The sequence below is a fragment of the Sinohyriopsis cumingii genome, chromosome 15 (assembly GCF_028554795.1).
Source record: "Sinohyriopsis cumingii isolate HCF-2022 chromosome 15, ASM2855479v2, whole genome shotgun sequence".
Lineage (NCBI taxonomy): Eukaryota > Metazoa > Mollusca > Bivalvia > Unionida > Unionidae > Sinohyriopsis > Sinohyriopsis cumingii.
The window spans coordinates 98,833,112-98,845,465 of record NC_142975.1 but is presented as its reverse complement, the minus strand read 5'-3'; the positions used below and the strand labels follow the sequence as shown (position 1 = coordinate 98,845,465).

Below are 12,354 nucleotides of genomic sequence, written 5' to 3'. Positions count from 1 at the left end.
ATAACTCTTGCCATCCAACATGTGCTTGATATTGTGATCTGCTCTTTTTTCATCGAAATCATCATTAATTCTTGTGAACATAACCATTGAAGACACTTTGTATGCATCTGATGAGTGTGTGCCCAATCAAATAACAGTTTGTTGAAAAGACAGATACCGGTTCACCAATACTGGTCTTTTTATGTCATGTAAGGACATTTTTATTCCCATACCTCAAAACTAAAATCTTTAAAAATAGTTTGGCTTTTCCTGGTCAATTCGTTTTGAACTTTCCACGATGTAAAAGATCCTTCATGTGTTCACAACAGATGCAGTCCATATATCTCAATAGTTATAATTAAACATAAAGTGAAAGCAACATTTTCCACTTAACACTTAATCAAGTAGTACAAGTACTAGTACTTCGTTTGTATAAAAGTGTAGAGCTTTTGATTCTACCTTGATCAATAATATTATGGTTAGTAGTTTATTCTCAGTTCCCTACAAAATGTTACATGTTATCAAAAGCACCAACACCCTGCAGTGTTTATAACAATACATTGTAGTCTGTCGAACAACACCCAGCATTCGTAATAACCATGTCCTGCATGCATGGTGACGTAGTTGGCCTCATTGCAAACAATACTATTACTTAACCCATACAAGATCTATCAAAATAAACAAGTCGTCATTTGTCAAAGTTTGGACATCAAATGGACCGGGAATAGCAAATTTGACTCATATTTAATAAATGTAGCACCTGCTCGATTGTTTCCATATTGATTAGAATGGAATGATATATAATTATGAATCATTGACAGTTGACTTGTTTTCAATGCTTTGTATTATGTACTTATACATCACATTATGTATGGGTTTATATATAGATATGAAGTATGTGGATGTATAAACCTAAACTCAAACCTCTGGCAAAATTTAATGTTGCTATGGACACCTTATTACCAGGAAGTTTCATGTGTAATAGGGGCTGACATCAAAGTTAAACTTATCAGGTATTATGTTGAAAGACACTGACTGAGAAAGTTGAGATGGAGTCTGGCTTCCTCCATCACACCATTGACTTCCATCCCTCTGTTAGGTTGTATATGTACCTTGTTAACACGCACATTTGCTTATAGTGTGGTCAATGTTTATGGAACCTGTTGTGTGTAAGTTATCGAGGGAGCAGTGTACGATACTCATGTCATTTTTCATACCCTTTAATTTCATATGCAAATGTATTGATGAATTTATAATTATTTCTTGTACCAAACTTTGTGCACATAAAGTCATTTTGATACAGCTGCTGGTCTAAAAACAGAAAGATTCTCTTTTTGGAAGAATAACATTTACATACTAATATTTTAAAGAAAGGGCAGAAATAAAGTAGATGTTTACTAAAAACTATTTGTACCATACGCCAGTTATTTATTTTTGTGACTTTATATCTATATTTATTTTAAGCATTTCTTTCCAAAAGCAAGAACTATTTTTGCAGCAAGATTGTTTCCATTTTTCAATCCAAATCATCAATTAAGTGCATCATAATTTTTCAAGAGAGAGAATTGATTCAAATGTTGTATAGTGTAGAATCTCTGTGGGTTTGAGCCTTGTTTCCTTTTGTTTTAGCACCAGCTGACATCTGTTCTGCGAAATGTACTTGCCAATTAGAATTTTGGTCAAATTTTTGTGTAATTTACTTTCAACATTGAACATACCAAAGACTTTTAAAAATGGTAATAACATATTCCTGCCTTGCTAGGCGCTCAGCGTTAAGAGGTAAACGTTAGGATTGGTCTGCCTGGTATCAGGATATATTGACTGGGTGGGACACCATGCTACATGTCTGCGGCATGATGACCCAGTGCTAGACAACATCACTATAAACTGCCAAACTGCAGATATCATAGTGATATGACTGAACAATTGTAAAAGCTCTGTTAAAGATCTAAATCACACATACATTATCTAATAAACATGATTTGCTGCCATGACTTGGTCGGAGTCAGCAATACATAAGTCACTGAATTCCTCGAAGAACTAAGGTGTCACTGCTATTTGTCAAATCAGATGGACATCTGCAGGCCAACAACACCATCATGCTTACCTTCATCACAAAAACATTATGAACGGTAGTACAAGTTGGATTTTGACAGGTCAAGCTTGATATACACCATAAAAATCTAATTTGATTTATCAGCTGTCAGACGTACCGCCATCACAAAGATAGATGCCGCAAAACCCCCGTGTGTTGACGATGCACCATCTCTTTCTATCAGGAATCTGATTGTAAAGCCACCCCTCGCTTTATACCTTATGAAAATGACCATCATGCCTACTCAAAGGACTGCAAAATCTGGAACCAGACGGAAATTTAAAGAATAAAATAAGCTTCACATATCCCCTTTCCAGAGGCCACAGATGAAGAAATAATATATAACCTCCTGACATAGTACAACCTTCTCAGCCATGGCAAAGAAGATGAAAAAAAAGGATGAAACAGGAGTAAAGTCCTCTTTATGTAGCAACACATTTAATATTCCTCTTTTTAAACCTCAGGAATAACACAAAGATAATATTAAATAGTGCTCCAACACTAAAAGCACCAAATAAGGAAAAGAAACTGAATCCTAACATGAAGCACAATGGGTCTGATTACCCTATACAGCTGCATAACAGGTTTCATGACTTTGGGGACGAGGCAGCTAAAGATACTGCCCTGTGTACTAAAGGTGACTCCAGGCAACAAACAAAACTGTAACCCCACACTTACTTCTGTTAAGAAAAATACAGAAGTAGTTGTTGTTGGGAGGAATGTCATTGTTCAGCCTATGATAAGCTATGCATGGCAGCCATTATAACTATTGGAAGAACAATTCAGGAGTACCCTGGTAAGAACCACTGGACCATTGGAAGCTTCTGGCAAACTTTGTCATATACCGACTTCAGCGTAGCCCAAGACTTGAACCGATGTGGACAGGTGAGACAGTAATGATCGGTAAAGACAGGCACTTTAGATCACTCTACTAACTGGGGTCTCAGGCACATTAAAGAGTCCTTTCCATAAGGTCTAACTTAAATAGTAAACCATCTCTATTATTAATTCTTATGAAGAACTCCACTGAAAAATGTAATTGCCGTGGATTTACAGCCAACTACAAAGATATTTTTCTGTTTTGTTTTTTAATAAAACAACACAATCCGACAGTGTCAAGGCTGCATAAAAAATCATTTAAAAGGTACTGACATTATCACAATTAAAAATTACTTCTTTTTAATCGCCTAATTTGAATATGTTGACACGGCTTCTGAAAGAGTTTCCACATGATGCCATTTTTTTAAAGCAAAACATTTCTAGGCATTGCTCTAAGCAACACATTACATCAAGTGATTTCAATTAATTTTATTTATATATCCCAAACATGACATTACAATCAAATTAAATTGACATCAATAGTCAACAACTAACAGCCTACTCTATTTGCTATGCTCAGGGATTTCAGTTCCCATATCAGTTTTATGGGAATCAAAGTGCAGCAAAGATTGCTTCAGGCCAACTCTACAAACATGGACTATAGCTGGTTGATACTAACGAACACAGTGCCTCTTGTATATACAATGGCATGATGGTTATCATGAGAGTCACTACTGACCCTGATCCAATGCTCATAGTGATGTTGGTTTTTCACCACAAGACTTCTAATGATGCCTACTTGATCATAGAGAAAATTGATGTTAATATAAGATCTGAGATCCAATATGAGCTCCAGCGCAGCTAATTTGATGATCTTGTTATAACTGGCGAATACCAGACATGGTTTAGACACTTAGCAGTTAAAAGAAATAAATGGTCTTGAATATTGGAGACATCTGTTTGCCCAGTAGTTCATCAGTCTAATTTAGGTGTCTTATTGATGTATTGTTGTTCTTGTTTTGCGTTGAACACCATTTCCAGCACATATTATGTTATATATGGTAAACAGTATAAGTGTTGGAGACATAACCAGGGAAAACCCTTGTCAGATCCAATGACCCATGGGAAGCTACTGGCAACCTTTATTACATACCCAAATTGTTTGTTACAAGCACTCAAAATCCACATCAGCAGAGGAGAGATGGCTGTGATTGATAAAGGCAAACAGTTTAGACCACTCAGCCACACATTGCCCCATAAGTCTTGTTCTAAAATGCATATCGGTAATTTTTCATTTTTTCCAGAAATAACCATGGGCAGAGAAAACACTCAAAGGTATTTAAAAGCACTATGCATTGTATTATCCATATTTTAAATCTACTGATGTCATTTCTTATTGTTTAACGGAAAATCTGGGCTTTGTCTTCCAAATGACATATAATAATTACGTCATTGATATCACTCTAGTGTATGCCATTTATGTTTTCCTATATAAAGAAAATTTGCATCAGTGAGTTTGTCTAAGAATTTCCGATTTGTCACTATATGATATTTCCAGGTATCGTTGTAATTATAGCATCGATGTAAGAATCACAATTATCAGTAACAGATGTAATCATGTTCATACCAGATGAAATCATGTTAATACGAGATGTAATCATGTTCATTAAACGTTGAAAAGTACTAGGCAAACCTTTCATCACAAATGGCATCATTTTATATTCATAAAGTCCATCTTGAATCACGAATACGAAATTTCCTTTGACCTTTTCGTCAGTGGAATTTGCCAAAATCCTCTCAGAATTTCAAAGCTGGCGACATACTTTGCATTTAAGATTTTATCATTGGAGTCATTGATTCTTGGTAATGGAAATGAGCGTGTTTTATTCATATTGTTCACCTTTATATAGTCAGTGCATATGCAAAAAGTATTTTCTGGTTTCGGAACAGGTATCCATGGTGAACTCAAGTCTCTTTTGCTCAGCTTTCAGAATCATTCTCCAGCAAATGCTGAATTTCTTTTTTCAAACATTCCTGTTTGAGAGTTTTTAATGTTATGGCAGATTTGATTTGTTCTTGTATGAAACTCTGGGAATAAGTGCTACTACTCAATTAATAACTGTTTTAGTTCATTACTTCTTGTTGCTGCAAATGTGAAAATTTCCGATCTGGATTATTCATTATTTCTGAATTCCGAGGACTAGTTACTCCAAGGTTAATACAGTCGGATTGCATTACATCACTTAACCCCTCACTGTGTGGGACAGGTACAACTAAAGTAATTGCATGATTAACCTGGCTATCTCTATCAGCATACTCCCTTAACATATTTATATGCCAAAGTTGTTTGTTTGGGATTTTTTCGCCTCCCAGGAGTATTGATGATATAAATTAAATAATTTACTCTCTTTTCAACTGTGCTAAGACCATAATACTTAGGCTGAAGATGGTGTTGTTTCATGCAGGAGAGCCAGGACGCTATCACCAGACTGAAAACTCCATTCCTGTCAGATTTTATCATGCCGTAATTTCATTTTTGACTGAGTTTAGTGCAGATTTGCTCTTGCAACCTCACAAGACTTTGACAACTTATGCTTAAAATTGGAAACGTAATCGAGAAAAATTAATTTCAGTATCTTCATTTGAAAGAACAATGTGTCAAAAAACATATTAAAGGGACTGAATCGTAAAGATTCTTGAATTGACTCCCTAACAGCAAACTATAATAAATGAATGCCTTCATTCCAATTTCTACCCCTATCAAAACAATATGATCAAATGATATTTTTTAAAGTCTGATGAAATCTTTCTAAAGCCCTTTGGCTCTCAGGGTGATAGGCAAAAGAGTTAAAGTATTGGATGGTTAGTTCGTACATAACTTGATGGAATATTCCAAACATAAAATTTGACCCTCGGTCAGACTGAACAGATTTGGGAAGGACACAATTAGAAACAAATAACTTTATCAAAGTTTTTACTATTGTTAGTTTTAATATTATTCTATGTAAAATGCCTCAAGGAACCTTGTAAATATACACATTATGGTCAGCATTATTTGTTACCTGACTTGGTCTTAGGTAAGGGACCGACACAATCTATCATAATTTTGCTAAATAATTCGCCAAAGGCAGGAACCGGTTGAAACAAAACCTTAAATATCTTCTGACTGGGTTTTCCTACCATGAGACAAGTATGACAAGATCTACAGTATTTATAAACATCACTTTTAATTTGTGGCCAATAAAAGTGATTCAAGATCAGATAGTTTCATGGGCCAGATTTAGACTTTCCTGTATGTACAATTTTAGAACTACTATTTGATAGCCCTTTGAGCTTTCGTCACCAGCATGTGCCTCAGGTGGTCTCCATTGTTTTATAGTGACCCCATTAATAACGAAATAACAGGTACTTCTGTGGATTCAGTTTGTAATGCCCCTTCAAAAGAAACAGGATATGTGTTATGATCTTTTACTTGTTTGAAGACAAATGATTGATGTTTGCCACCCTGATTAGAAGAAAGAGAATGAGTAGTTAAAATATGATCACTGCGATCAATACCTTCTGATTGATCCAAACAAGGGGTACAAGTGACCTCAACAAACACCTGACTCATAAATATGTCAACTAAAGGAAAACTTTCCTGATCAACATCATTCTCAAGAGCTTTCTTTGTCATAATTCTAGTAACTGCACAAGCTAAGTAAAAATCAGGCATTTCGTTTTCAATAGGATCCACCTTCTGATCCAAACAAGGCTTGTCAGTTACAAGTGGATTAACCTTATCTCCAACTAGGTCATTGTCTAGTACTCAATGATTGCCATCAACCGGTAAAGAAAATACTGTTCTGTCTGTCACAGGTCCTGAGACTAAGTTTAATGACAAATGTACACAATGGAGAGATAATAAAAGACTATGTTAAGCTCATATGTCTCTTAAAATGGTAATTGGGGTAGGATTGGCCAAATCCCCCACGAGTGATATGGAAATCTTCGAGATGAATAGCTCATAATTCTCCATAATATAATTGGATGGGTTTGTTAGACCCAACAAATGTAAAGCTTTCAACACATGACCATTACCATGACATCTTATAATAAAAGCATTTGGTATAGGTCTGTCTTTATTATGTTGCTTATTTTTCAATTTGTTGCAATCAGGAATAACATGTCCTTTCTTCTTGCAGTACACATAGGACACGATAAGGACATCTGTTCAATCTAATCAGAAACTTGTTTGTTAAAGGTTGTACCAGATTGAGATTTCGAAGGGATCATGTTAGACTGAAATATTTGTTATACCAGATGACTGCTGAGTGGAAGAATTATTGACAAAATAAACTTTCTTAGGAAAACTAGTGAGCAGTATGGGCAGCATTATCAAAAGTTTCAACCATATGCTCATTAAGATCAGTCTTGAAATCTTCAACTGATATGAGTTGTCTTTGACTTTTGTAGTCTTGATCAACTTTCTTGGCTAATCACCACCTGTCAAATAAGTGCTCTTTTTCTCTTGCAAATTCAACATGTTTCAAAAGGAGGAAAATATTTATCTACTTCTTTTCCCCAAAAATGGGACACTAACATACAATATTCTTAGCAACATCAAAACATGAATGTGTGCATAAAGGGGGATGTGATTTTCACTTGCCACGTCTAATTTGTTTAATCTAAGTTGAAATTCTCTTTCTTCATTTTCTATTTTGCATTTGCATTTGTATTTGTCTCTCTTACTCCGTTCTCCAATTGCATTTGATTTTCTTCTTTCTGTAACTGCATTTGCCTCGCTCTCTCTTCTTTTAGCAACTGCATTTTCCTCTCTTTTTCTCTTATTTGATTGCATTTGTTTTTCATAGTTCTCTTTCAGTAACTGTAGTTATCTTACTCTTTTCCTCATTACTTAACTGCACCTGTCTGTCTTGAAGTTCAAGCTTTCTTAACTGTATCTCATTCTTGTATTTTAATTCCAATTCCATATCTTGTAAATTAGAGTCAGATGGAGACTGACTAATCAAATCCAAGGCATTGTTATGCAAATCATTAGTGTCCACTAAATATTGACCAAGCTATTGTTTATTTCAAGCTTTGTTAAAGACGCTTTTGCCTCAGAAAGATCATATTTTCAGGCAAGCTGAAGGATTTCATCTTTTTTTGAAGGTGTTAAAATTTGAATTTGCCGGCCTATAATATGATAGATTTTTTACCAGAAAATCTTACCTTTGTCTTATACTCTTAATCGACCTGTATATGGATTATGTCAACCAAAACGCTTTATCATATTTTTGTATGGAACATAATTCTCCAAACAATATTCCATATTGGGGAAGATAAAGTGTATGAACAAATATAGGATCCCACAGTGAGTATTTTAAACAATTGCATGATCCTCAGTAATAAAAATCAACATAGATCTGACGTAATTGTACTACAGCAGCATGCACCAGTAATGTACATTGTTTGTAATATACGTTGTTTAAATTTAAGTACACATATGTGCGTTAGAATTTGCAAGTTAGAACATGAATATTCATGACAAAAGAAATATTCCATCACAATTTTCTTCTTGCACATCATAATAATCATATAATATATACGCTCCATTGAGAGACAGATGGATGTATTCACGATTTTAAATCTGTATTGTTCACTTAATTGGTGTCTGACTGTACTTGTGTACAAGTGCAATGCCATATTTCATTATCAATAATACCACTAGTTAATAGATTCCTTCTAATTTTTGTTTCCGCTTCTAATATCAAAAGAATCATGTGGCTTTGTAATGCTATTTACATGATTGTTAAATATGCTATAGGTCATTCCAAGATAACACCTGTCTGAGGTCAAGATTATGCAAACTAGATCAGATTAGCGAGGCTACCAATATTGAAAGGAGGCTTCCCATGGGTATTAGACAGGATATATTTTCACAAAGACATTCTTTTATATAAACGTCTACATGGAACTGCACCGGAGTATCCTCAGGACTTATTTAACAAAATACCAGTTGAGATCAATATCACATGGAAACCTTCTAGCGCCAAGACCAAGAACAGAACAATTTAAAAAGAGCTTCCAATACGCTGATACAATTATGTGGAACAAGCTTACACTGCATGTAAGCTCTGCTGAAAAAAAATAGAGTATTTAAGGAGAAATATCATGAGCATGTATGTGCTTCTAATAGATAATGGAATTTAGTATTTTAATACTAAACGTGTTAAAATGAACAGTAATTACAGCTATGTTCATGTCATCTGCATTGTTATACTCTCCTTAGAGGGCCTCAAAGGGGAATATTCCTTGACTAATGAGTAATCCTCTATAAATAAAGATTTATTATTATTATTATTATTATTATTATTATTATTATTATTATTATCATCATCATCATCATTATTTCAGTACCATATAGCTAAAGTAAATGCCAAAGGGTTAATATTATTATTTTAAAATATCGAGTGATATTTTTAAAATTTCTGACGGAACGGACAGTAATTTAACGTGCATCTAGCATGAGAAAAGATTGAAAACATTTACTGCCTAAGTACAGCAAATGAACATGTACTTTAAAAATCTTAATTGTTGGGAATGAAGAGGTCATGATAATTGCAAAGACAATTAGACAGCATGCAAAATGGTCATTAACCTAATGCAGACTATATAGATATAACTATTGTGACTATTTAAACCCTAAAGAAGTATGGTATGTATTTTCATAGTTTACATTTACTGTTTAATTTATTAATGTTGTTACTCTTTGACAAAAACTTCAGCAACATGGGGGAAATAAGTTAAAAAAAGAACAAAAATATCCAGGAAAAGCTGAACTTTCTCTCTCTCTCTTTCTCTGTCTCTCTGTCTCTCTCTCTCCCTCTCTCTCTCTCTCTCTCTCTGTGGACAATAAATGATTTTTATCACGAAATGCAAAAGAAAATGTGCGATGGAATATAGAATCATCATTTTCTCAGTATATATATCCCCCACCCCCCAAAAAATCATTTTAGTATTAATGATACAATTTCTCTATTGTAAAAGTATTCAGTGATAATTTTGATACTTTAGTAATGAAACTGAAGTTATTATAATTTCATTTTTCACATAGCATCGCAAGTTTTATCATATCTGTAACTCAATAAATGTTCCAGTCAGCGCCATTATATGTAGCTAAAGTGCATGATAATTTAAAATACTTCTTTTAAAACAAATTAGGTACTTTTAGTGACATTTAACGATCGTGACTGGAAAGGTTACTGAGTTAAAGGTAGGAATAAATTCACAATGATGTATGGAACGAAATGAAAAACACAATCCGATATGTTGATCTGGCCTCGTCTTATACTCAGCATCGACTTATATAAGGCTGAAGGAAGAACATGTGCCAAATTTGCTGATTCAACTTATATTCCACAACTACTTATAGGCCGATAAATACGCAAACTGTTCCTGGGCAGGATTTGAAACAAAGACCTCCACTTTAGCTGACATTATAAAGCTTGTCGGTTTTACTAAAGATTTCTAGAACGTGAAATTATAACCGGGGATAGTAAAATTCCAAAGCAAGGTGAATTTAAATTTGAAAAACAAAGTTTTCTGAAATATTACAGCCAAACTCGTATCCCGAGGATATTTTATGTTATGAGTCTATGATCTTGAAATAAGTAACAGAAAGACAACAAACTTTTGTAAAATTTAACAAATAATTGATATCCCTAGAATACAAAGTGAAAATGAGATTAAATAACTTATGGTATTGCGAATTCAGTCCCCAGTTAATCTAAGAAGTACATACACAAGTCATAATGATTTAAAGGCCTGAATAAAATTTAGTACAGGTCTAGAATAAATCCAAAAGATGACAGCAATGATATGTTTGTGGTAGCTTGTAGAGTGTTGAAGTGCCAACAGCCTTTTGTAGAATCACAGTAATATAATTTCAGGTTATAATTTACTATAAATTCCAGTGAATGTCTCTGTCCAAGCATTTTATCAATGAACTTTATGATTTCAAGAGAAAATAATCACTTAAATTCAATAAATGGAAGAAATAAATTGTCCAGCCACAAAATGAAATACTGGACATAACATATAACACAACTCAAAGCGCTAGGTCTTAAAGCAAGACTGAAGAAATCATCTCAGTTGCAAGATTATATAGTTATATACTTGACCTTAGTTCACAATCAGACGTTTCGATATGTAAAACTTACCCAATGAAACAAAACTACAAGAATTATCCTGATGGTAACATGGATGATGTAAAATTCACTTAGGAAATTCCAAAACCTAGACCTAGACCCGAATAAAAATATTTGCTTATATTAATAATATTATTGATTTTAGTCCCATAGACATAAAGAATAACTGAAAGTCTTTTGTTTGTTGTGTTCCACCATAATTATACTGGGGGCTTACCTTGCACCAGTATAGCTTCCATTGCAGTAAGATTTAAAATCTTTTTCAGTTAATTATCCACAAATTCTCTGACAATTTTACTTAAAATTGTTCGGAGCAGTCCTTACAGAATATTCTGCAGCTCCGATGTGACTTCCATATCAATCAGGTGAACAATCTACATATGATGCTCATTTTCCATCAGGTATGGGTTTAGTTATAAACATATGAATAAAGACTTTATAAAACAATTTTCTCTGCAGAACCATGTGGACATATTGAGTCCTAATGTGAAAACCGTACACATTCATATGAAAACTATCTATACAATTTGTGGTTCAACTTAAGTTGCTCAAAGGAGACACTTATCGAATAGCAATATATTCAATTAAATACCTGAAAGTTACTATTACAGTTGGAATTTGTTTGGGGGGAGCAAGTTACCTGCATCATTGCTAATACATCTGATGCTTAGAACAATCTATGTCAGCTGAATGATCTGAATACCCCATGTGCCTCTTGTTTAAATTGATATCTATCTTTTTTGTCAGAATATTCACTTGTATTTAGAAATATTCCGTCAAGTAAGGGATGATGTGCCTAAATATTGAAAAGAAAAAATAATGAATAAATAAAGATATGTATACATAAAGTTGAACGTCACGGTCCGATATCCGATAACGTGCCCATTTAAAGTCAGTGATGCAGTAATACACCCTAATTGTGAATTACTTTAGACACGTAGTGGAAATGCCTTCAAAATCAGTACATCAAATACAATTTGCTTTCTTGTGTATTTTACAGGCAAAGACCAGAGAATGGTAAGATTTACCTACTTTATTCCACCCAGAGTTGAGGGCATGTGACATATGGGTTGTACATGGATGTTTCGGTGTGCTGGTGTGTGGATGTGTTGGTTAACAGTTTAAGTGAAAGGTTTCTTCAGCACCTAAGTTCACTAACTCTATATCCATTTGTAAATGACATATTTGAAAGCTGTATTTAAAGAAAATGTAGCTTATAAGTATGTGTATACAGAGGAGTCGAGCTTACATGGATTTACCTCTCATGTT

General features: G+C 34.0%; 1 protein-coding gene across 1 annotated transcript in view; it reads left to right on the top strand.

Annotated features, from left to right (window-relative positions):
• The window catches only part of LOC149782378 (cell adhesion molecule CEACAM5-like), a 136,840-nt gene extending 134,100 nt beyond the window's left edge, over window positions 1–2,740 (top strand). Inside the window, exons 14-15 of the mRNA XM_089935120.1 lie at window positions 1,008–1,078; window positions 2,539–2,740. Of these exons, the coding sequence (XP_089791246.1) occupies window positions 1,008–1,078; window positions 2,539–2,740 (273 nt within the window). The remainder of the gene's footprint in view (window positions 1–1,007; window positions 1,079–2,538) is intronic.
• Window positions 2,741–12,354: the final 9,614 nt, after the last annotated feature.